The sequence below is a fragment of the Pseudopodoces humilis genome, chromosome 4, assembly GCF_049639895.1.
Source record: "Pseudopodoces humilis isolate 2021_Gansu_Grassland_sample_001 chromosome 4, ASM4963989v1, whole genome shotgun sequence".
Lineage (NCBI taxonomy): Eukaryota > Metazoa > Chordata > Aves > Passeriformes > Paridae > Pseudopodoces > Pseudopodoces humilis.
Genome location: NC_142203.1, coordinates 60,010,433 through 60,037,640, shown reverse-complemented (window position 1 = coordinate 60,037,640; position 27,208 = coordinate 60,010,433). Strand labels below are relative to the sequence as shown.

The 27,208-nt window shown below is 39.2% G+C and overlaps 1 protein-coding gene across 1 annotated transcript in view; it reads right to left on the bottom strand.

Moving 5' to 3' along the window:
* Nucleotides 1–738: 738 nt before the first annotated feature.
* Nucleotides 739–27,208, bottom strand: part of ANKRD55 (ankyrin repeat domain 55) — a 47,010-nt gene continuing 20,540 nt past the window's right edge. The window contains exons 7-11 of the mRNA XM_005531162.3: nucleotides 16,262–16,446; nucleotides 14,776–14,943; nucleotides 10,683–11,347; nucleotides 4,327–4,428; nucleotides 739–992 (exon numbers count right to left, since the gene is read on the bottom strand). Of these exons, the coding sequence (XP_005531219.3) occupies nucleotides 739–992; nucleotides 4,327–4,428; nucleotides 10,683–11,347; nucleotides 14,776–14,943; nucleotides 16,262–16,446 (1,374 nt within the window). The remainder of the gene's footprint in view (nucleotides 993–4,326; nucleotides 4,429–10,682; nucleotides 11,348–14,775; nucleotides 14,944–16,261; nucleotides 16,447–27,208) is intronic.

Sequence of the window (27,208 nt, the reverse complement as noted above, 5' to 3'; positions counted from 1 at the left end):
ATCAAAGTGAAACAAAGCCTAAAAACTCACGACTGTGCAATCATTGTTTTATGAAGATAACAGTAGACAATTGCATTTTTGTCAGGAGTATGAAGAATTAAATAAGACATAAACCTGTCTGTGAAATGAACAGTTTTGAACAGTGCATGCTAAATGTCTGTCTGTTCCACAGGAATTAGTGTTTTGTTGTACTTTTTTAACTTGTTGAATTCACAAAACCCCAAAATTTACAAATTAGAGAATGTGTGAAAAACAAGACCACAGTTGCTAAAACTGACTTTTATATTGAGTTTATTTTCTTAATCTTAACACGATTTTTTATGGCACACAGCATCAGAATCAGCACCTCTGCATTTACAACGACTGAGAAGCCCTGCCAATTTGTTTCTCTAGTTCCAAATTTTAAATCATGAAGAAAACCTTACTCTTTGTTCTTTTTTTCTATGAAAGGCATTACAGCACATTGCTGCAACAAAATCATGTTATGAGGGGTCCATTCACAAAATAAATTTACTGCACATTAAATGCTGATTTAGTAATTTCATCATAACTAAAAACTATAATGCAAATGCATATATATATATAGTGCAGCTTTTGTGAAGTACTAACTTATCTTGGTTTTTATTATGCTCCAGTTCACAAGAGAATCATTAGTGCAAATTAATGAGATTTAACTGTAAAGTTGTATTTTAACAACCACTTAGATATATTTAAGCTCATTTAGGCCAGTGTAATGAGTTAATATCCAGCATCTGATTTGGTGAGCGCTTTCTCAAGCTCCTCTTCAGGATTAGGTTTCTTCTGGTTTTGGATAGCAGGTAGGACACAGCTTGGTTTTAGATGCTCTCCTGAGAGACCAGGCAAGAGAGAACAGAGCGTATGACTCTGAGAATGTCCTGTTTTCACTGATCTGGAGATTGGAGCTGGTGGGAGGATAACTGCACTGGTTCGTAGGGACTTAAACTTCTTAGCATCCTGAGATGGTAGCTGAACTAGAGGAAATAGGAAATAGAAAATAGGGAAAAAAAAAGAGAAAGTGCACAGAAAGTGAAAAGCATGGCATTTTTACAAATGATTTTGCATCTTTCTTTGAGCTGTTGTCTCTTACTGTGTGTACTCAAGCCTGTACTTGAAAAATGTGATCATAATATTAATATATTTTCTCGCATACGGTAGAATGCTTTGAGTTCACTCAAAAAATTTTGGTGTGCAAACCAAATTTTGAGAGGCTCACTAGTATTTCTCTTTGGAACAGTCATTGTTAATATATTCAAAGTTCATGTCTGTGTGAAAAATATCCATAAAGCTTTATGTATTTTATGTACATCATTAAAAGCTTTAAATGATGGATTTAAGTAGGCCAAAAGCTTAACTTCAACCCATGACAGAGCAGCCATCACAAACTCATGCTCGTTCAAAGAATCCAAACACCATTGCTTCCCCACATAGTCCCACATGCTGTGCTCAGTTTATTGGATTTAGGATTTCAGGATTGGTACATGCATAGCTCTGAAACAATGCATATAATGACTAGTGTTAGTACATGTGCTGAAACACATGAGCCCGAACCCAGAGCTGGGATGTGTGGGAGGCAGAGCCCTTAAGGACCCAGGAGCTTTGTAAAGCAAAAACACCATTAATGACTGACATGGGGAGAGCAGAATTGGCCACCGAAAACCTAGTGGTACAAAGGAGCTACTGGTTCAGGAAGCCTTTTCCACTCAGTAGATTCTGGAGTAGTTGTTATTACAAAATGTAGAGGCAAAAATAAGGCTGTCAGAAAGGCATTGCCTGAGGAGTATGGAGTCCAGCAGAAGAATAGGTCTTAGACTCCCCTCCTTTGCAAGCAGTGGACCGCAGCACCTTTCTGCAGAGATGTGGGTGCTTTGTGGAGTGCTTTGCTGTTAACTTGGGAAAGAAGAAACTTCAAATCATGACAAATAATGTCAAAACAACCACAGATCTCCATAAACACTGTTAAATGACCCGTAGAAATAGATTTTAAGTTTGTTTTTTAAATTTGTTGTTGGCTTTTTTCCCAGCAAGTAATAATGTCACTTTTTTGTGAATCAGACACATGTCTCCTCTTATGTCTCCAGAAACATCAGACCTTCTTAACTACATGGAGAAATGACAGCAGCAGAGAGTTCTCTAGAAGTCCCATATTTGTTTGAAAAATTATTCTGACATCTTTTAAGGAGTGTGTGACAGCCTGTTTTCCAGGGGGTGTTGGAAGCATTCCATGTGGAGATAGAAAGAGTGTGTGGAGGATAAAGTAGTAGCATGCAGAACAGGGGATGCAGTCTGTGTTGTGGAGACTCAAGAAGCCATGTGAGGGGTCTTTCACCCTGGGAATATCTGAAGGCTGAGAATTTATGGTATAAAGTCACTCAAATACTCTTAGGCTACTGTTTAATTCCTATTTTCCTCTTTCTAATGTGTATTTTAAAATGTTTTTACTGAGAGATTTAATAATTTCTTCCTTCTTTTTTTTTTGCCCTTCCTTTTTGGGGGGAGATAGTTCTTCTTTCTGTTAATCTCTGAGTAGTTTCAGTTCTCATTCTCGTTTTTGCTTATTTTATTGTTACAGCTTCTTGTTTTTGTTTTTTTTTTCTTTTTCCTTAGCATATTTTTAACACACATCTAGTTATATACTAGAGAATAAAAATAATAGAGAAACACAGGTATTTATACTCAGTCTGTTGCTGGAGCATTTTGCCTGGATAAAGGCCATGTCCAAAAGAGTAATATTTTTAGGGCTGGATGGAGGACGAGTGAAATCTCATATTGAGATGAGACTGTGTTATTTAGAAAGCTTCAGAGGCAAATATGTAATTTGTGTTAACAAGAAATACAGTCTATTTTGAAATTAATTTTCGTTTTCTGTTACTGGCTTGAACTAACATTCAAGCAGTAATGGTACCTGGATAAATGTGCTGTGTTAGTTCATTAAACCATGATTCTTAATTGTGACAATTGTACCTTATTTGTAAAACAGTTTTCGGCATGAGACTAGAACTAAATTCTTGACCATTTATATGAATGCAAGAACGACAATTACTTTGAATGAATTTTTCAGGGATTTTGCTTACAACTATGATTTAACTAGAAGAGACAGAAAACATGAGTAGAAAAGCTTAAAAAATAGAACACCTGGACATGGGATTTTAAAAACAATTAAATTATTTTCTTCCTTCTGGGCTGACAGAGAATACCACCTCAGTAATTCAAACACCTTTTCTTCTTCCTGTCTGATGTAGAAAGCAGTAGCAGTGCAGGGATCTGTGTATCCTCACCCAACCTGATGGTCCCTATAAGGCTGCCTCTGCCTCCTTTCTAGTAATACTGTCATCACTGCTGAATTGCTTCTGACATTCAGATTATAGGCAGCAGGAAATCTTACATTTTGGTCTGAATGCTTTAGGACCTGGATCTACAGGATGACAATTAGTAACCTGTAAATCTTCATCCAGTATACAATGGAGATTTGTGCTTTGTGGAGCACAAGAATGAGAGGTTAGGACACTGCTGGGAGTAGGGCTAGTGTCTGTGTATGAAGAACACCCCAGTTGTTGGCTTGATCCAGCCTGGAACAATCACAGTCTTGACACTCTGCTGAAACTCTGGGAGTGGGGTGATGCTCTTCTGCTCTTTGGGACCACTGCTTCCCCAAGCTGAACATAAGCCAGCAATGTGCCCAAGAAGAAATACACCCAACAGCATCCAGGGCTGCAGATTGTGACAGGTGATTCTTCCCCTCTACTTAGCTTGGGTGAAACACATCTGGAGTTCTGAGTCCAGTTCTGAGGCTCCTAGTACAAGAGTGGGGAGCCATACCATGTCCAGTCCATGCCTATGTCCAGTAGGTAACGGAGATGACTAAAGGAAAGGGCTGGGACTGTTCTGCCTCAAGAAGAAAAGGCAGTTCAAAGGATATTGTCAATATGCATAAATGTTTGATTGTGGGGAGTAATGGAGAAAGAGACAGACTCTTCTCAGTGGAGTCCTATGGAGGGAAAAGAATCAATGGCCACAAATAAGTAATAAGAAACTTTTTTCCTCTGAGGGTAGTCAAACACTTCCCACTCACTTCCACTGGGAAGAGATGGCCCACAAAAACTGTGTAGTCTCAATCTCCATTCATAGAGATATTTAAAACAAATCTGGGTCTGATCTTAGGCCATGTGCTGTAGGTGACTTCTCTGTGGACAGACAGGGGGATGGACAGACAGTCTCCAAACAAACACGAAACCTCTCTCAAGCCCTCAAATGCCAGCAATGGAGGCACACAATATGAGACTGTAACTGACACTTGTCTGTACTTACTTTTGTGGGCACTGTGGTTTGGTATTGGAGCTAGACTGTTCTGTACAGGAATAATATTTTTCATTTTCTGCTGGTCTATGGACATCCGTTGAAAACTTCTACCTGTGAAAGAAAAAGAAAATTATTATGGAAATAATTTTAACTAGTGTGGTGCACTGTGCATTTCTGGCCTCCAGAAAAGGAAAGAAAACTTACTTAGTATTTCTCAGAAATATGTAATAGCAAGAAACCACTGACCAAAAAAAAAAAAAAAAAGAAGCAGTTGCTCAGTTCACTTTACACTCATAAAAAGGACTGATTGATTTAGTATAACCTTCACATATACCTTTATCACTTCCTCTCATATAACATAGCAATAGGTCTTAAAATGGGTACAGTTTACTAGCTAGGTCTCTGTAAAAATATTTGGACTCTAAATCTGTAAAATTATTCAAATAGATGATTTGATTTCAGAATTGAAGCTTAAATTTGCAAAATATCCTGGTAGGGTCTCAGCCTTTTTAAGTATTAAAACACAGAGTTCAGCTGCTGGGTGGAAAAGGACATTGAAGGCTAGTTTTGAGAGGGTTTTGTTGCAGAAAAAAGCATATCACAACCAATAGAAGGCAATACTGATCCTTATTAAACTATGTTTATGGCAGTATCATTTTCACCAAGAAGAATATATACTGGAAAATGAAAGGTTAATTGGTTAATTCTGGCATTAAAAAATACAGTATGTTAGATGATGTAATGCATATCATCACATAAAGGACACGTCTAATACTGAAAGAAGTAGAAACTCAAGCACCAAGTCAACATTTTCACCAGATCTTTTTCCTGAGCTGATCTTATTTGTGATGCTCGAGTCCCTCAAATTGTTTTTCTTGTTATCACCAAATCTGTGGTGAGCTGTGTAATGAGTTGTCTTGGCAAGCAGCTGCTCATCCAGTATTGCTTTGCAACATAGCTCAGTGAGGAGCAGGCATATGCTCTGTTAGCACACAGAGACAAGGGGAGACACGGGGTGCATGTAGCAGGACATCCTAAGCAGGATGAAGAGATGGAATTATATTAATTATGCCTGTGGCTTTGCAGCTGATACTTAAAATTACCTATGTGTTGTTGGGCTGTAAAACATAAAGCTATAGAAAAATAGTTGTTGAGCACTTTTCTAAAGTCATGAATGCTGTAACTATGTTCTGTGTTGCTGACTAAACAGATTCTGTGTGAAAGGAGTTGCAGTGGTGTTTGTCAGGCAAACCACCATGTTACAGTGCAGCCTTCAGCTCAGCATGGAGCAAGGTTCTGGTCCAAAAGCCACAACAGTTGATAGACATTGGGTCAGTCTGCTGGATCCTGTGGTTAGGCTGATGTCTTTGAGCTAAAGCATGAAGAATCTTGTACGGGTAAGCTCTGCTTAATAGAAACAGACTTCAGTTTGCTTTTCCCGTGTTTTACTCTTTAACATCGCTAGTGTCTAGTTGGTAAATTTCTTCTATAGACCTTGCATCCACAAAAAACTAAATATATCAATTTCAATATAGCAGAGAATCGTTTGTTGCTCTTATTAGAGCAATTCAAGTTATATTGGTTTCTATGATGCTTATGCTGAGAACTAATGGCTTATTGTGTATGTACCTTCATGGCTTTGATAATGGGAGGTTGTTGTTGCTATCAAGAGACACATTCATTTCATAAATGGGGCTATCTGTCAGCAAAACAACAGTAGAAAACATAATCATGTTTGCAAGGGTGCAATAAATGCTTGGAAAAGAATCCTTGTTAAAAGTTTTGGCATCAAGGGGAAATATTCTACTTTTCCTTTCTATCTGTTTCATATAACATCTGGAAAAATAGTTTTTCTCTCTTTGAGACATCTCTTCTGTCCCCGAGAGCACATTTATGATTGCAGTTAGTTTTGAATAAATGTAAAGGAGACAATTTCATTTTTATAAAATGCAGGACTGCATTTGGGTTTTTCTACAGGTTGTTTTTTAAAAAAATTATCTTTGCATTTAGGAAGGTGAACCACATAGTGGTATGTTTTGTGTAAAAGTTATTAATATTATGATGAATGTCTCTGAGTAAATTGGTTCTTAAATTTGAGAATGTGACAGCCACACTGATCATCTTTGCTCTGCTTTCCTACTAAAAAAATGTTTCCTGTTGAACTACACCATACTGCTTATATCATCATAAACTTAGTAACAGCCCATTTTTCACATTACCTATCCAGCTAATAGGTCAAAAGGTACTGAGCTGCTATAAAAAAACCTGTAATAAAGTACCATCTTACATCTGGAAATTTAGTAACCCAAAAGAGCAGTGGGTGATAGGCATCTCAGAGCTGCCTTATACTGGAGCCAGGCTTGCTGTTACCCATATCACTTGGAATTTTTCTACTACCACTAGATTTCCTTGTAAATGTAGATGGCAGTACATTTTGCAAAAAGAGATGATTGCAAAGGTCATAAGTACAAAATGTTTCAGATTTTCTATGTCAGTACTGAGGCCGGCAAGAAGTCTTGAAATTTTGACAATTTTTAGTATAGACTGTCTTTGCTCTTCTCAGTGGAGTGCAATAGCTCTGACAGAAACCAGTGGCATAGTAGTAAGGTAATTCTCATTGCTACATACAGCAACCTCTCCCCTTTTTGTAAGTGCTAATGCTAAGCTAGTAAATTGACTCATCTTTCATTCCCGGGAGCACAGAAAATAGAACAAAAACCTCCAAAGGCTTTGGCACATATATGGGCCAGCTGCCTTTGTGGCAAGTGAGCATAAAAATTAGCTTTCACTTTGACAATAGACATGGTCATGCAAGACAATCAACACTACGTATCAACAGAGAAAAGAATTTTCAAATTGAGTTTCTTTAGGTTATTGATACACACAATCCTGGGCTAGATATTCAGTGATTAGGAAATTATATGTAGTCCCCCCCAGTCATGAATTGAGAAATGAAGTATTAACACTTCAGTGTCTTCAAAAACCAGATGTTTTTCCCCCTCAGCTAAGTTTCCTGCAGAAAGAAAGAAAAATCAATTAAAAACAAACAAACCCAAAACCAAACCAAACAAAAAACCCCAACAAAAACCAACAAAAGATATTTTTTCTCAGAGAGAGAGCTGCCTGCACAGCATTGCTGGCTGGGCTGGAACCAGACTTTGCTTCTGATCCCTGTAAGTGCTGCAGGAACAGCACACTGGAGACCTGGAAGCCCTGGAGCTCATACAGTAAATGCAGTTCTAATTCACAGAAAGTCAGGTGGCTTTAATTACAGGGGCAGACAGATTTAAACCACACACAAAGGCATGAAGAGAGACAAGCAGATCTTTTTATCACGAAGAAATGTGAGACAGTATCTCTGTTGTGCAATGCATTCCTGTCTGACACTCTTTTCCTCCACAGAGGATTTTAATTCACATGTTTCAGAGGAAGGTCCTTTTGCCAGCTACAGGAATAATTTTATTGTTGGAAAATGTTGTTAAAGGGAGTTGGTACAAAGAAAACTGGGCTTAAAGAAGACTCAGGCTTTTTATTTTCTGAGAGATAATAAATCGTCAGAAATAAGATTACTACTTTCTCTTTGGGCATGCAAAGATGGCTCCATTTATAAGAACTAGATTTTTGTCATAGGATATTCACAGAAATATTTTTTTCTAGGAAAACCACCTATCCTTCTGTCCAGAGCAGACAAGGATTTAACCAATATAACCATTTTCTTAGGACTGTAGTATACTTCAATATTAAGAAAAATCTAGAATCCCATTTTAAATAACATGGTAGTTACTTCCACATCAAATGTATTAATAATCTAGTGAATTCCAATAGGAAACTTTACCCAGAAATAGTTGTCCTCCAGTTTTAGTTTATCCAGTTTGAGATCATTCCTGCTATTGCTGTCAAGTTCAATGCTCCCAAATATCTTAGCCTCACTGTATCCTATTATAGTGAGGTTATAAAGTAGCCCTGCAGGTATTCTTGTGTTCCACATGTGAGCTGAACCTTGCAGAATTTAGTGTAGAAGGAGTCGTGCAGAAGCAATCATTGCTGGGCATGTGGAGTCTGGGGCTCGTATGGTTGAGTGAGTAGCTGAAGAGTGCATTGTAAAAAAGTGGTGACACCTACGGAGCAGTTCTATTAAGCATTCAGGAATGTGGCCTCATATTCAGGAAGTGGCACTTTTTAAATAGTTCCTTTTTACACGAAAAAGCTATTTCCAGGTTTTATTTGCACAATGTATGTATAATGACCTGTCATTCTGAAATTGCTGTCTCTGCTCTAGGTGTCAGACATGTGTGCAAAGATTTGCTTTTTTATAGTTCACTTCTCTTAGATTTCTGTACAGTTTGCAGTATCATGTGGCTAACTGGGGGCTCTTCTTAGGGTTTCTGTTCACTCCTCTTTACACTGAAGGGTAATGTCACTCATGTCTCTTGAGGTAAATGTAGATTAACTTCTTGTAAAATTTTTACTCCTTTTAAATGTATTCTGGAAAGTTTTAGGTTTGCTTTTGCTTGCTTCATTTTCGGTTAGATATTGCAGTGATTAAAAGGCATGCTAGATGTATTTAATTTTTGTGTGGGACTAACCCCAAAGGAGATTAATGTGGAGACATTGATACGTTAAAGTAAACTCCAGAATACAGGCCAGCCAGGCAGATTCATTTAAAAATGGACGTGAGTCAACCAAAATACTAGATCCCAAATCCAGCCAAACTCTGGTATCAATTTCACCTTAGAATTCTAATGCTCTGCTTCATTACTGTTGCATTACAATTTCCAGATGTTGGGGGTTAGGTTTCTTTTTTTTTGGTTCCTTCTTACCTATGGAATTTTTCCCATAAGTTGCTAAGAAACACTGACTACTGGGCACTTATGGGTACTTAAGAAAACAAAGGAGTGGCCGAGCTCAGGGGGAAGGAGGGCATCTAGTTGCATATCTCTCCTCTGGGGAGTTTCTCTCCGCGGGACGGCGATACCGCGGGAATTGGGCAGGTAAAGGAGGGCTGGGGCAGCTCCTGGCTCTCTCTCGGGGGCTTCAAATGAGGATGGTGCGAGCTGCTGTGCTCGGGGAAAGGAAATCGCTGCCACGGGTATAACCCAGCCCGGAGCTGCTTCTACTGTGAAGTGAGCCTCTGCTCGTGAGAGCAGCCACTGACCCGGGACCTCATAAACACCTGCCTCACTAAAAGAGGGACCTATCCGCATCTCCTCGGTGCCCGGGATCCTGAGCTGGCCTCTCCCTGCCCTGCTGGGAACTGGGCCGCCGCTCCTCCGGCGCTGCTCTGGGTTTCTGTGCGCTGCAGCCCCGCCCTGCTGGGACGTCCCGCGGATCCAGCCACCGCTTCGGACACATCTCATCCACCAGCAGGGAATTTCTGCTCATTCCTGCCGTTCCAGCTTGGTGCTTCCGAGAGTCCTGCTGGGGCACCGGTATCGAGTGCCCCAGGGGCGTTTGTGAAGCAAATCCTCTCCTCCATCCTTTCCCGTCTCGGCTGAGAAGGCTGTCACGGGGTCCCTTGTTCTGTTTGTCCTTAATGACATAGTTGTTGTTGTTTGGTTGCCTTGTTACACATACTAGTAAAGAACTGTTATTCCCATCCCAAATCTTTGCCTGAGAGCCCCTTAATTGCAAAATTATAATAATTCAGAGGTAGGGGGTATACATTCTCCATTCCAAGAGAGGCTCCTGCCTTCCCTAGCAGACACCTGTCTTTCAAACCAAGACACCAGACCTCAGCATAAAAGTATTTGTTCCATCTCTGTAAATTTAGCAACCTGAATTCAGCTTTGGAGAAACCGTAAAAACCATCATACCAAAGAGCTGGCACTCAGGGTTGCATTCAGGGTGGGAAGGGGTGCCACTGCAGCCTGGAGTCAGAATAAATCCATAAGGGTAAAGTGAAATGGCATAAAGCTGTCCAGCATAGCTCTGGATCTGGTTGGTTCCAGAAGCAGCTCTCAGCACAGTCAAAGATTTGAGGGCAAGACTGTTCCCTTACACATCTGCATCCAGGATGAGGTGTGGACACAAGGCAGCAGGTCGAGTAGTGGGTGTTAATGTACAATTCACAAAGCACATAAATGACCTGGAGGCACTAATTGCTAAATTGCCTTTTATGCTTTCTTGATATCTGCATTTTTGCTTGCTCATCAGACCTACTTAAATCTCCTATTTCCCACATCTAAGCACCTTGCTTCAGCTTTCAACTGATGTCCCACCCACATGCTATCTATGATGGCCAGATAAAGGAGAAACTGAAAAAAAAATTAAAAATAGAAATGTTATTGGTCCTTACTTTTTTCTGACTCAACTTGCCACATCAGTAGATATTATAGGATTTAGGATATAGAGAAGGAAAAAATTACCTGATGGAGAACTGGGAAGTGAGGGAAGGCAGGGAGGGCACAAAAGCACATGGTGGGATCTATCAGAGTTTAAGCCATTCATAAATTTGTCTGAAGAAGTTCTAGTACAGACTTCGTAAGAGAGTCTTTGGTTAGAGTCTGTGTTCCAGGGATCATCCAGCAAAACGTGGCAGCTATCTGTGTTGTCCAGCAAGTTGTGCTCACTCCTACTCTTTTGAGATTTGTGTGGAAAATGGTGGGTACTGGAGCTGGAGCAGAAGCTTGATATTTTGCTCTGGGAAGCAGTTAGGAAGGAATTCCCTGCAGTGATTGGGGGGAAGGTCTGGGTGGTGATGGGTGGGAGTCTCTGACATACTGATGGCTTCTTTTCTGGTATGAGGTACTTAGTGTCTGTGCTCTTTCTTTTAAATTCAGGCGTGCTCTTACACTCATCTGGAATGTCTTTGCAATTTTTGTTCATAATGCAATCAAAATGGGTGATGATATCATCTACTTCTGAGGTCTCTTCTTCAGGAAATTGACCCCTGTTTCTCTCCTTCTGACTGGTTTTCTGATCATTTTTCTTCCTCTTGCAAGAGAAGATCTGGTTCAGCATACTGAATCGTCCTTCTTTCTTTAAAAGTCTGTTGTTCTGGGAGGGAAACTTATGAACTGACTCAGATCTACTGGAAATACAAAACAAAATGTGATGTCAATATTACCAAACAATGAGAAAATATCAACTGTATTACTCCATGAAAGAAGCAGCATTCTATCCATATAAATTTGCATGGGTGGTTCAAGAAAATTAGGATCCCAAATTTGTAATTAACAAAGACTGAAAGTGCTGCTGTGTTACTTCACTCTTTCTTATAATGAATTGCCTTACAATCATCTTAATGTAACTTAGCACAGCTATCTGGGAAAAAACAAACAAAATTTTCTGGCTTCGGCATTGTGGTGGTTTTAAAGCACTAGCTAAAAATCACCAGAAAACTTACTCATCTCTTCCTGTGAGATATGGATTAGGAGAAAGGCAAAACAGGCTCAACACTTAAAAGGAATAAAGAAAGTTTATTAACAGAACTACAAGAATAAGAAACCAGTATAAAACCTCCAGAAACCTTTCCTCCCTGCCACCCAACCTTTCCCTTGTCCAGCTGACAACATAGAGACAAAACCTGGTGGTTAAAGCAGTCCAAACTTTACAATAATCTTTTCATCTGTCTTCGTAGAGAAAGGAGCTCTCTCTTGTCATTCCATGGGGAGTTCTCCACAAGAAAACAGTTTTCTCATGGCTTTTCAGTCCTATGATTGTCATCCGCCCAGAAAAAAACTCTGGCTCTCCTCCCATTTTCACACCACCCTGAGGTGTGTTCACAGGCCATGAACTCAAGGGGTATTATTTTAAGGATGAGTTATTCAAAGGCAAAGGTTCTCTTCATCTGTCTCTGTGATCATCTCTGGGAACAGAGGTTTTCTCTTTTTCTCTCTGGGGGCCAAGGGTCTTTATCAACTCTCATTTCTCTCTCTCTGTTCAAGCATCTCATGGGATCACAGTTACTCCACCATTTGCTTAGCTTATCAATGGATACCTTTGCTCAGATCTACACATTGAAATACTTCATTTCCCCCAAATACTCTTTCATGAATTAAAGGAGTTTTTCAGAATATTATTGTCCATGGCCTTACCAAAAGAATATTTCAGCTTATTAAAGCATCTCCTCATTCTCCTTCCATCTGAGGCTTGATTCTTTCTTTCACTGACTTTGATGGTTTATGTTGTCTCTTTACATGTTGATCGCTCTCACTTTCCTCTCTCTGGAAAGGGATTAAATCTGCAGATCTCATCTGGGTAGTGAAAGGGTTAAAATCTGGCTCAAACTGCAGCAGGTAGTCACGGTGTCGGATTTCACGGTGTCGGCAGCGCTGGAAAAGCAGCTGAGAGTTTTCGGCTGCTTTTTGGTCTGGAGCCGTCTGTGCGGCCCCCCCGGGCCATGGTGGGGCGAGAGGATACTGGCGAGATGTCAGCAGCCATGGCCCGGCCCAGCCTAGGGCCAGGGCCCCCCTGGGAAAGGCTTCAGACACCCCACTGGAACGGGACCCAGAAGGCTTCCTGGGAGGGCCACAGCAGAGCCTGGCCCCAGCCCGGGACAGGGGAAAGTCCCACAGGCTCCATCCCCCGTCCGGGAGCCATGGCAGGCCAAGCCCAGCCCCTGCCGGGCCGCACAGGCCTGCGGGGGGAACGGGAGCCAGCTGGAGTTCTGTTACCTTTCAAAGATGGAAACAAAAAAGAGCCAGAAGCTCCTGGGCTTAGGTTTAAAAGCTGGTATTCACAGAGCTGATCTCACTTTTCAGTGGTGAACAATACTGTCAATTCTCAGAAATGGCCAGCTATTGGCCAGGTCTCAAGCAGAGAATAAAGTCCCTACAGCTTCTCTCAAAGCCCTCACTTCCATGTTTTCTATTTTTTTTTTTTTTTTTTTTTTTTTTCCTAAATGCCAAACCATCATAAGCATCTACCAGATGTGAAGATTAATGATAATGAGAAGATCATGCTGTGGTCTTTTAAATCAGGTGGTCTTTGTATTATGTCACTTTTGGAAAGGTATCTCCAGTCATTGCATACACTGTAAAAAAAGGTTCTAGTTCACCATTCGTACTGCCCCCTTCCTTTTTCATCTTTCTCATTCACCCTTTCACTTCTAGCCCCTCCTCTTGCCTTGCTTGTGCTAAAGAAGTCCAGCACAGTTTCAGATTAGTCAAGATAATTACTTACACTGGTATTGTTGCCTTTTCCAAACTAGAAATGAAACTCAAGGTATTTTTAGTGTGGGAGGTAATATAAAAGCGAACAATTATTGAAGACCTTCAGGGGCAGTTATAGAAAGATGTCCATAAAAGCCCACCCCCACAAGGTTGAGTACATTTTTATAGGTTTTAGGAAGTTAGCATAATTGATACAAGAACATCAATTCTCAAATCAGGAGAACAAGTGGTGACGGAAATCCCCTGAGGTCAAGCCCCTTCTCTGGAGCCCCTCTCTTGGTACTAGTTATACTTTGTCCATGAGAGTGTATCTAGAACAGTTGTTCTCAGCCTTGGTAGCCAGGAAGAACCAAGACAGCATAAGGGCCTTGTACCCCTTGGGGCTTGGAGCTCTGGAATTTGTTTTTGTCTTTCTGCCTAGAGAAAGGCCATGGAAAATTACTGGGGAAACTAGCCACTAGTACAACAGGCTACAAAGGTACAAATATGTATGTGTGAAGAATACAGAGAACATACAAAAAAGAAAAAGGCAAAACCGAAAATGGTGTCAGTATTGCTGTCTTTGTTTTGCGACGAGATTTTGGATAATCTCCTACCTTCTCTAGTAGACAGAGTGCAGGAGACTGGGGAGAGGTAATATCACCCGTGTCTCACATTTGAGGCATAGGACATAATACTAACTTCTGATTGGAAAGGTGGTGAAAGCACAAAGAAATGGGGAGAAAAATGTAAGTGCATACTTGAAGCAGAAGAATGCAAACTAATTAAAAAACAGCTACTGAAAAAGGACCAATACAAAGAAAGGAAGATTGTAACCAATAAGTATTTTTTATACTTTTGAACAGACAAGAACTCAGAAAAAAAAACCACATCAAAGTAGAGAACTAAAGAAGGCTAGGATAATACTACCAAACCCTTACTCTGAGGATGAAAACTGGAGATTTATTTTATTGTCTGTGAAAGATGCTTTTGTGCTCAGCCTATCTGTCTGACATGAGCACACAGATAGGGCACAGAGATTTCAAAGAAGTGAAAAGTACATATATCTGAGGGCTGGAATTTTGTTACACAAATTTTCTATATGAAGGTGACTGAGCAAGAGCTATATGCTCATCCTATTCAGAACCCTCTGCTGCTTGGGAGAGTGGTAAAACAACCTCAGTGAAGAGTCTTTAGTAGAGAACTGATTGTGATGTTGTAACATTGGTGGAAAATGAAATGAGTATTGCCAATGAATCAAGAAAGCACCACCAAGGGCTCAAACCCTTCAGTAGTATTCAATAAGCAATAAATTTGTCTTCTAGTCAGTGGCAATACGTGAGCAAGATGTGAAATTTACTTTTACCTGCTCTCCTGAGACAGCAGCTTGATGCATGCAGTGTGCCCACAGTATATTGCATATGTCAGAGGAGTGTTCTCATTGATGTCTCGAGGGCTGCTGTCTATCCCCAGTTCTAGCAGTGTCTGCACACAGTCAGCTTTCCCTGCTGCTGCAGCCCAGTGCAAAGGAGTCCTACAGGAAAGGGAAAAAAATACATGAAGGTAATAAGAGAAGCCTCTCCCAGATGAATGACAAGGACTGAACACATCTACCAGACTGCCAGTTTGCCAGTTCATGAGTTCTGCAATAGGCAGAAACCAGAACACATATAGTTTTGAACCTCTGCAGGAGAATCAAACTGATTTTGTGCTTGGCAGAAAATTTGCATCTTGTATTTGGAAACTTTTGTCCAGTTTCCAAATTGTAGTATTTTGCTCTTGTGGAAAATGCGAAATCACAGACAACCCTACATAAAAAGTGTTTAAGAAAAAAAAAAATGAAATTGTATTCCTTTTCAGTCCCAGTGATTTTGGATTGGGTGCAATCAGAAACACAATAGAATGAAAATCTTATGTAAGTGTTTGCAGTGAAAAGCTTGTATTTTCCCTCTCCAAGGATAATGTATTCTGTGGAAATGTCTGAGCACAGATATTGGAATAGGTGGAATGGTCTTAATGACTGGAATAGGTGAAATGTCTTAATGAATTCTGAAGTGTAGGCAATCTCCTCCCTTTGCTCTTCTTTCCATAGAAACATAGCATTCTCAACTACTTTTTAATGATGTTTATAAACTGCTCAAGAACCCTGTTCATTTTATTTCTGTTCCATTTTATTGCACTTTTCCATTAAGAATGATATTATTTTAAGTACCTGAAGGCCTAAGCCAAGAAAACCTTGGCTTTTGCTTCACTGCAGAATGATCAACATGAACAGCCAGCTAGCTCTCTTTGCATTAAATAAGCTTATGAGCAAAGTTCCAAGGAAGGTAGGTGTGGAGTGAAAAAAAGGAAAGATGACTTTTCTGTACTTATGAAATAGAGATTTAATCACAGAAGGAATCACAGGTCTTTTCAGAATGGAAGGTGAGGCTCCTCTGGTCCTCTAGGAGTATGGTAATTTCAACTTAAATACAACAGAAGAACACTGCCATTTCTTAAATAAAAACAACAACAGGATCATGGCTTCAAGTTGCAGGATTCTATTGTTTTGAAAAGAATGTTCACTTTTTATTGAAAGAAACAGGTGAGTGGTAGCAAAGTCCTTACACAAATAATCTCTTTCTAGCACAAACAGAAAGCTAAATATAATTCCTTCTAGTCAATTATCATCCTAAGTATGATACATGTGAGCTGGACTGGTTTGCAGTGTTTCTGAACAAGCACAGCTCTCTGTGGAGTGCAGGGCATTACTAGGCCATGACCAGTGAAACAGGAAACATGATTATATAGTAAACAGAGCTGGTCTCAGGCTATTAGAAAGAAAGCAGCAATTTCAGAGTTTCCATGGTTACCTGTCATCCACATCAAGGGCCTGCAGGTTGCACTTTGGGACTTTAGCCAGCTCACTGATGATATCACTGTAGCCTGCAGCAGCAGCAATGTGCATGCATGTTTTGCCATTCTCATCATCACAATTTATTATTGATGGTCCCTGCCAGTGGTCCAGAATGATGGAACACAGAATCCTGTTGCCACTCTGGAACGAAGTTCAGAGGAGAAAAGTTTTACAATGGATCTCACACAAGGCTACATCTTCTCTGGTATAGAATGTAAAATACAGTAATGGTATTCTTCTGTGTATATACCAGAATCTCCAGGTATGAAAGCCAAAGTCTTCCAGTCTCCAGCTGGGAATTGTGCTTACTTTATGAATTTTCTAAAACACTCCAAACACTGGAAAAATAATAAATAAGGAACCACTGCAAACATCTCCAGAAATTGTAGAGTGTAAATGACTTAATAGAAATTGTGGTTTTTGATGTTTTGCTAAGCCAGAGTCCAGAAATACAAGCTTATATTTTCCAATAGAAATTAAGGGCTGAAAAGAACCTCCAAAAACCAGCCCATATCTGTAAGTCTGTCTCAGTACACTTAGAAAAGCCGTGTCAAATAATTGTTCAAGTGCTTCTTGAAAACTTTCTTAGCTAGTTTGCTTCAGTGTCTGGTGTCTTAATAGAATGTCAACATCATTCTCTAACCTGCAAATGAAATGAAACATTTTATATCCTACTTTAGTGGAAACAAAGCAAAAGAATTCATTACTTTTTTATAACAACAAAAACACAAGATTGAAAAGGTCTTTCTGTATCATCAAATTCAATCCCTGCAATCATTTGAAGCTATGTCACATCATCCCTCTTATAAACTTATCTTGTCCATTAAAGGCAATTAGGTTTTTTTTTTGCCCCCATTACTCTCAAAGGAACACAGTTCAATAACTTCTTTGTTTTAATGATTTGTATCTCTAATTTCTATTCATACTCAGGGCTGATTATAGCCTTTTGTTTCTGTTCCAGCATTATTATTTATATTAAATACTTCTTTCCTTTTACTGGTACTTGTTCTTCAGATGTATTTATAGGCAATCATCACATCTCTTTTGAATTGTTCTCTCGCTGCTCTAACCAATCATGGTCTTTTAAGTTTCTTTTTGAAAAACATGCTTTCTGTTTCTCTCATTAACCTAGTAACCCTTTTCCTTTTGTGTTTCAGTTGTGTTTCCTTGAAGAGGGGTGATTAAAATTGTACTATTCATACAAAGATGTTTTTGCCAGATCTTATACAGTGACACTGCTATTCCTTACTTGTGTCAGAAATACCTCTTTTGGTATGTCATAAAATAGCATTTGCCTCATTCACAGCTGTGTCACATTAGACTCTCCTAGTCATTCTGGAATGACTCTTTACACCTCAGTACTTTTCTTCCTTAGTTGTTTTCAAGCATAGAGTATCTAGTTTTGGGGAGGACCCTCTGTTACTAGCACCCAAGTGCATGACTTAAACATTTTATCCTATTCAGTTTTGTCCTGTTTGTGTTACTCAAGATTTAAAGGTGATCCATATCCCTGTATGATATCCCCATTCCTTCCTGTTATTGTCTTTTCTTTTTTTATTGGCAGATTTTATCAGAAAGCTCCCATATTATGTGCCAAGTTATTATAGAGATATTAAACAAGAGTAATATCAAGTCTTGTTCCTGAAAGTAATTTCCTTCCAGCCTCTATTTAACATTTAATCATACTCATCTTCTGGATTTTAAGACACAATTTCTTTTGCTTCTCTGTACTTTTGTATATTATTTTGTAAGATGGCTATTTATTCTAAATATATCTTTTAAAGATGGGTAAATATCCATTATCTCAAGCCTCCTCTATACACTTTTCTTCTCTGCTCTTGGGATTCAGCTTCCTGACATATTTTGCACCATTGACAGGATACATTCCAGGTCCCTGGAACATTCTGATCTCAAAACTACTCAGTCCAGCTGAGAATTCCCTTAATTTATCAAAACATGTCTCCCTGAAAACAGAAATTTTGTTTTACATGTACTTGGTTTACTCAGATGTTTAATTTAGAGTCATCTTAATTGGATTAAGCATGTAATCCAAGCTCATTTTCCATGACCAGCATTTTGTAACATTTTAATTAACCATGTTCAAATTGTTATTAAGTTACAGTTGTCTCAATAGCTAATGAAAATAAGGGTGTTTATCCTCGTGTTCGGGATTACTGGTGTCCTTTGAATAATTGTTGTTTTCCTTGTCCAGTCCATATGCCAGATACCAATATCCTCCATACTAGTGTAATTTCCAGTTACATATTTTCATCATTAGCATCACTGAAATCTCTAGTCACATTCAGGGCTAGCTAAATTTAGAAGTCTATTATATACTTCTAGTACTACCACATCTGTTACCATCCTTTAATAAGAAATTTTTGATACAAAATAATTAACATTAGCACCTTACTACTTCTGTATTCATGTTCTAGTGACTACTATTCCTCAGGTTTTACATTGTCTTGCTAAGTCCAGATTTTGCACCCTGCAGCTACAATTTCAGTCCCTCAATGTTCTTGCACAACTCTTGCCATTCACATAAGAAATTTCCCACTGTTCTTACTGACATTTTATACGTTTACAGACTGTTCTGTCTCCCACCAATCTTCTGTTTTCTAGACTAAACAAACCATTTCAATCTCCCAGTGTAGGTCAAGTTTTCCAACCCACTTATCATACTTGGTGCTTGCTTTTGGCCTGTTTTCAGCTTGTCCACAGTTTGTCTCAACCATGGCACTTCAAACAACATAATTATCCAGCAAAGGCTTCTCTCCTTACATTGAAAATAACTTCCTGTAGCCCACATATACTATACTTCTGTTAATATGTCCTAGAATGATGTGTTTGATTTATATCAACAGCATAATTTAAACTCCTACTCACTTTTTAAATCTGCTAGTCTATTACTCTTAGTTTTGCACAAAAATATTTATTTTTTTCATAATTCTATATACAGTGTTGTTTAATTAATTTCAGTTAATTCCTACAATTTATCAAAATAATTTTGAATTCCATCCTGACCCATGAAGTATTTGGTCCCTGTAATTTGATTTTAGCTGTGGGTTATATATATGTTCTGTATATAGACACCTCATTATGGAACAAATAAAAACATTCTTATGATACATCCCTGGTTGGACTGTCTATCAGATATTCACCTTCAAAGATTATTTGAACTGTCCTGAATGTGGCTGATAGAGAATTTATTATGTGTGATAGAAGTCCCTGGTTGATTTTGATGGCATCACTCCTTATTCTTCCCCTGTGGAACATCTTGGACTGAATTCTGGGTTTATTAGCAGGTTGTACATATAAAAATTGTGTTGTTGATGTCCTTCAATGTGATTAAATTTGCATGTACTGCTCAGATCAGAAAGAAACAAAGAATAAGACTTTTAATTATAACTGTATTTACCACATGCTTAGTAAGGCTTCTGTACCATGTGATGAACTTTATCTTGTCACTTTTCCAGAATTTTTATGTTTTACTACATGGGATTAAACTGATTAATTGACACTAAACATACTATAATCTAGTAGCTTCTTATCTGAGGAAGCAATAATTGCTTTGAAGATGGTTATGAAAATTCTGCCAGTTTTAAAAATTCAATGAAATTGTTACTTCCATTTTCTAAGTAATCAAAAAAATATTTCCTAATATTTGAACCTTCTGCTGAACAAGATTTCTGGGCAACTGCTTAGTGGCTTTCCAGTGCTCTCCTCTTAGAAATGCCTTCTTTAAATTCAAATTGGCTCTTTTAAATTGCACTCAAAATTCTCCTAAAATGCTTACAGTGCCCTTATTCTTAGATTGATAGCTTTGAGCTGTGGTCATCAAAAATGTAGTGTTCCTGTGGTAAAGTTACCACAGTACTATTGCTAGACCAGGATATTCTCTGTTAAATTTACCATAGGAAAATTAAGAGGTTTTGTAACCTTACTGTATGCATCGCTAAATTTCATCTTCCCTTTTTTTATTAAAATTCTTTTCAGCAGAGATTCAAACGTTCTCAGAGATTATCAGTAATTTTTGCTATGTTTCTAAATAGCTTCTCAGACCTTCTGCCCCTCCCCCCTACCCCTGCACAGGTTTTGTTACATTTTTGTCCCGTCTCACACTTTTATCTGCTTACATCCATTATTGATTCTCCTCAGTGAAATTTTCTTCCTTAGATCCCTCATCTCACTTAAACATACTTTATTGTCCTAGGGTGACTTTACTTGTCCCAAACCAGGACTTTTATGAAGAAGAAATGTCCTAAAGCCTGGATCCATGAGCCCCTGTAAGAAAATCTCTCTTTGTGCTTTATGCAAATTTTTGTCTGAGATTTGTGTTATCTCCAGACAGTGGCAACCAGCCAATTCATTAACAGGATATTTAGCTTTGACACTTGATAACAACTCTGGTTTCTGTAAGTTGGTTGTCAGACTTCTGGGGCTGCGTCTCTCAGTGCTTTCCAAATAAGAAGACAATTATTCAGGAAGTACCTATCAAGTCAAGTACCATGAGGAGAATCCCAAACCTGTGTGTCACTTTACTAGTTTTGGCACTTCTTTCAGATATGTCTACTCCATTAACACTCATTGTTACTACAGCCATGATTCTCATACTTAACCCCATTTTATGTCCAACTGATAAGCAGAATAATAATTTTACGTAAAAAGTTTCTTGTCCCTTACATAATAGTATACTATAATATTGCATTTTATTCTGCCAGGTCTTCAGTGAGAAACATTGAGATGTTTTATTCTGTTCACTGCACTGTATAGAGGTTTATTTCTTCCCCTCTCCAAAGTATTTTAGTAAACTACATTATGGGGTGGCAAAGAGGAGTCACATGTAAGGAATCTGCCGAGCCTGCTATCAGTAGTGGAGAGCTGGGAGGGTAGAGCAACAAGCTATGGACTACTTAACTGTTCCCACAAAACCCGGATAAAATATTTTTCTTCCAAGTAAATGCCTCTGGAGATTACATGCTTAGGTTGTATTAGTTCTCCTATATTTTCTGTCTGTATTAGCATGCAGTGTAAAGCCTTCCTCTATCTTTGCTGGGTGAAAATTCCCTATCAGAAGCTCTTAATGTTGCTTCTTATCATTAGCATTGCACTTTAAGTCTGCCTGTGTTTTCCTCCTCTTTTACATTCTCTCATCTTTCAATTCCACAACTATGAACCCAAAGCTTTGACCTTTCCTTTGGTAAGTTCTTCTCCACCCCTGTGTGGCTTGAGATTTTAAGCATTATTTCACTCCTTTATGGAGCAACAAAGAAATACTATCACCACTGCACTACTCTGGGAGGTTACTCACTTTTATAAAAAAGCAAAATTAATTATATTTATGTAAGTACTTCCAGCTTCCTTCTGGAAACCAGCAATGTGCATCATTGGTTGCTGTTTGAGTTTTACATTGAGAATCCAAGCCCTTTTTGTCTTTCCTCTTATTCTTCACAAACAGACACCCATAGAATAATCTGAAATCAATTGAAACACCAGCAGGACCATTGGAAAATAAACCAGCCAAATGAAAGAAAAATCTCCTCTTTGCTAAAATAAAGAAACACCATTTAAAGTATTTTCTGAGCAACCCATAGCAAAATTCAAACAATAACTTGTCTGTGGACTTTCTGCTTTATCACTTACTATGTTGGTAAATACATCTTCCCCTTCAAAGAAACTTTCAAACCTTTTTCTTTATTCTGATAATCAGTATTTACCAAAAGGCATTCCACAGTATTTTCTTTCTGGATCTCTTGACTGGATATTGAAAAGCCTTGATCTTTAACTCAAGGCTATTCTGGCAGAAATTGTATGTTTAGTTACAACTATACTGGCAAACCCCAACTATTCTACCAATACATTTTTTCTTTTATGTGATTAATTTCACTAATGTGCCATTTCCCTCATATTCGTACAAGAGAACTGTAGCAGTATATCACATAATTACTTTTACTGTAATACAATTTAGAATTTCATCCTAGAATCAGAGCAAGATAAATGTTGCATCATTTGTGTGTGGGGATAAGTCAGGTTGGAATCAGATATTAAGGCAGTATCAGAAAAACATATGCCTATCGTTGTAGGTGCAGTGTCTGCTGTTTTAAGGATGGAGAATGCCAGACTCAAAACCAGAGGCATTGCTTCTAGTCTGCAGCCAACAGTGCAGTGAGAAATGTCCTGATACTGGCAGTTTGTCTTGCTGAAGAGTTTTGCACGCATCAGTTCTTTTTCGCATGTATCAAGGACTTCCAGCACCTCCCCCTCTGCACCCAAGACTAGAGAAAGCTATAGAATGGAAACACACTCACTCTGCCTTGACTGATGTTATTTCCTGGCTGCTAGATGACTGAAATTGGCAGTAGAGAAGTGAGCAAAAATTCAGAGCACTCTCTGGTTTCTCTGCCCTGAGAGGACATGGAAAACTGGTGTCTGTGATGGGGAAAGAAACAAGTCATAATATCATCTTCATCTTTCGTCTTGCCAGGGAAACTGTGCCAGAGATTCCTTGAATGCAGCCCAGGCACTTCACAGGGTATGTTTCTGATTGCAAACCAATACAAATGAATAAAAACTCTACTCACACCACTATAGTTATATTGGTGAGACTCAGTCAGCTCAGAGAGAAGCTCATTTTTCTTTTCCTAACCCAAGTGCTGCAGCTTTACACACCCACTGAGACAGTATCTCTGCAGAGTGAGAGTGACCCAGCTTAGCTTGATTTTGTGGTACTCTTGGAAAGAGAATGTGTACAGAAAGTTTGTCCTGTGCTCCTCAGAGCATTGCTGCATCTGCTACAGCTAGGGGGACATGATATTTAAAAAATATTTATCCTTTTAGCACCCTTAATGTGTATTGGAAAAAGATAACAAATGAAAAAAGCAATCATGGAGACATTATTCTGGCTATTGTTTATTCCTTCCTCTCCTACCCTCTCTTTGCTCAAACAAAACACTGCATGAAACACTGGCCAAGTCACTCTGAGAATTTATTTTCACTTGGAGTCTAAGTGCATATGATTTACTGTGTTAATGACTATGACTATGACTAAAATCACTTGGCAACTTTTCCCTTCTGTTGCATTGTTGTAAGGACTGATTTCTCCAAATAAGCTGTTTGCGTGCTTTGGAAAAGAGGTAATTTTAAAAATCTGCAGAAGAATAAGGATTTATTCTGTCACAGAAATGGAAGTGTTTGTCTTTAAGTGCCTTTTGTCAGGCATAGGAGATCAGGACATGTATGGATATGCAAGAAGTGTGTTGCATGTACATTACTCATATTCTGGCATCCACTGTGGAGTTACACACTCCACACTGTGTTGCACTGTGTGCTGGGAAGAGGTCTGGCAATTATCCTGTACTTACCTACAGGCTTTGTCCAATTCCTGCTAAGCTCAGTAGGAGTTCTCCAATTGATTACCTCAGACATTTGATTGGCATGAACAACTACACTGTCTATGGCATGTTCATACTTTAAGAGCTTACTTTTTAACAGGCTATTATTTCAGTAAAAGTTTTTCTGATGATCTGGCTGTACTGGTGAGTTTTTATATCAATACTGCAAGTCTGCAGATGGTACAAAACTGGGAGGAGCTGTTGACACCCTCCAAGGCAAGGCAGAAAGACCTGGACAGATTAGAGAGATGGGCAATCACCAACCTATGAAGTTGAACAAAGGGAAGTGCTGAATTCTGCACCTGGGATGGGGCAGCCCTGGCTCTACAGACAGACTGGGGAATGAGAGGCTGGAGAGCAGTGCCATGGAAAGGGCCCTGGGGTTCTGGGGTTCAAGTTGAACATGAGCCAGCAGTGCCCTGGCAGCCAGGAGGGCCAAGCGTGTCCTGGGGGCATCAGGGACAGCATCACCAGCTGGGCAAGGGAGGGGATTGTCCTGCTCTGCTCTGCTCTGCTCTGCTCTTGGGCAGCCTCACCTCGAGTGCTGGGGGCAGTTCTAGGTGCCACAATATAATGAAGTTATTTATGGGGAATAGAACAGAGAGTACAATGGAACTGATAAAGAAGCCTGGTATCTTAGGCCTGATCGAGTAGAATCTGTGGGAGAGACAGACACAGGTAAGTGCTCCCTGGGCAATAAGTGACCAAGAAACTGATTGTGAAGCTTTGTGATAAGATAATGTTACCAGGTGAAGTGATGTCATGAAGAATGTGTAACCAATAGGAATTGTTACCAAAAATAGAACCCTATGTAAGTGCCATACAAGTAAAACCCTATATAAATGCCTTTTATACTCAATAAAATTGGCTTCTGATCTCAACTTGGATGTCCCTATCTCTCAATTGCTAATATTATTAAACTATAAGAGACCATCCAAAGGAGGGCAATGAAGATGGTGAATGGACTTCAAGGAAGCCATATGAGGAGCAGCTGAGTTCACCTGGTCTGTTCATCCTGGAAGAGACCGAGGAGATCGCGCTGCAGTTACAACATCCTTGGGAGGGGAAGTGGAGGGCCAGACAGGCCTCTCTTCTCTGTGGTGACCAGTGACATGACCCAAGGAAATGGTCTGGAGTTGTGTCAGGGGTGGTTTGGGATGGATATCAGGAAAAGTTTCTTCCCCCAGAAGGTGGTCAGGCACTGGAACAGGCTCCCCAGGGAAGTGGTCACAGCACCAGCTTGACAGAGCTCAAGAAGCATTTGGACAATGCTCTCAGGCACACAGTGTGACCTTGGGGATGGTGCTGTGCAGAGGCAGGAGTTAGACTCAACGACCTTTGTGAATCTCTTCCAACTCTGCTTATTCTGGGATTATGTTATAACTTAAAGTGAAGAAATAGGTTGCAGCTATATAAAAGAAATAAAGTATCACTCAGGAACATCCTTCAGTACTGGAATTTATTTTCTGTACCAAATAATTCTTAAAATCCTCCCTGCCATGGTTTAGGCCTAGATCAATTAATACTTTGCCTACCAATTCCTGGAGCTAATATGGGTGCCAGATCATTCCCAGTGGGTGGTCTGTGTATGACCATTCTGTTTGGGAGAATAAGAGAGTATAGCAGTAGGGACACAGGCTGTCCCATGATAGTTTGCCTCAGTGCCAGAGCCAAGACTCAAGCACATTTATTTCACTGTTGCAGACAGTGTCACAAATATTTAGGGCACTTTATGTAAAAAAGCTCCTGTTGGTATTAAAGAAAGTTTATTTCTTACTCAAAACTATTTGCAGACTCTCTTCCATCTTGTTTTGCAACCTGACAGCTCATTCTGTAGATCCCCGCTGCTATGCAATGTTCCAGGCTCAAAAAGCAAGAGTTGTACTGTTTCTGGAATGACAGTATTTACACAAGGAAGTAATTTTTAAAGTGTATATTTAAAAAATGAAAATTGATTATCTTTTTGACTTGTTAACAGTCAAAATTGTCTTTAAAGCTTAGTGACAGAAAAAAGGTAATCACTACTCTTCCTTTCAAGTAATCTTTAGAAAACTACATGAAAAAAGGAGAAACAAAGTACAATTTTGCAGGGAAAGAAATCTGCCTGAAACCAACTAGACAATGAACCATGCCCAGCAAATGCAACTTTTCTGCCCAGTCCAATAACAGACATATCCGCAGTAGAGAAACATTTACTGGGTTTTAAGATGTCTTTGGAAGTCTCTCTGAATTCTTCCCCTAGATGTAGCCCACATGAGAAAACGGGGTGCTGGGCAGAGAGAAGGAGACAAGTGATCCCTTGGGAGAGATTCTGAGCCACCACTGATTTCCCTGGCCCCTTCCTCTGCTCTGGCTGGATAGCCAGCTGTGTCCTTGAGATGTCCTGCAGCAACAGAGACATTCTTCCCCAGAGATCCTGACATTTAAGTTTGCTTTCACCTTCCAAGTAGTTACAGAGAGACTGCAATCTTTGGTCAGCCAAACATAAATTAATACTTACGTATGCATTTCTTTTACAGTGTGTTTTATATATACATTTATATATATATTTCACTCTTTTTACTGGAAACAGAGGAATGAAATAACTGTGTTGTTGCTAAGGAACAAATATGCTGGCTTCTAATTTTTTAAAACTTTGCACGCCAAATCAGCCTATTAAAAAATCATAAGCACATCTCCCCATTGCAGAATATTATTTTCAATAGTTTCTCTCTAGTTGCTTTCTTTTTATTCTTACAGGTTTGTATTTCTTCACTTAAAAAAAAAAAAATCTGTTTTTTTGTTTATCTGTTAATGGAAAGCTGATATTCTCACATAATCATATGACCTGGGGAGCCAGAGTCTTTGAGAAAGAGACAAACAAAATTCTGGTAAAAATGATGACAACTGACAAGGCAATGTAGCAAGATTCCAAATCTTCCCAGGCAGTTTCCAAGATACTACTAATACTGTAATAGTATAGTAATATGTGCTGTATGGTATATATTATATTTTACTAGGATTTCAATAATATCATTACATAGATTTGTTAAAATGGCTTTACCCTTTGCCTCAGTATCAGTTAACAGTTTTGTATTTCAAAGGTGTGTTTCCTTTTCACTATAGTAACTAATGCTGGCTGAAGTGAAAGGAGAGAAATACCCCAAGACACTTCTAATAGGCCTGTCTGCACCAGCACAAAGAAATACTGCATGTGTAAAAAATGTGACATGAGATAGTCTCACACCAGACAGTAATGATCAGCGTTTTTGACACTGATACATTTGCACTTAAGATGTGAACTTGAATGGCAGGAGATTTGAGCTTTTCAAAAGAGCAGATCTTGGTCTGATCATCCAATGATGCCTGATGGAAGACAAAACCACAAACATGCAGTCTTTGAGTTAGCAGGGAACAATGATTTCATATGAAATATCCCTCATGCCCAAGAATTTGGGTTTGAATGGTGGGCAATGGTTTTCGTATGGTCCTACTGTGTGTTTCAGCCCAGTGTGCACAGACTGCCTCTTTCC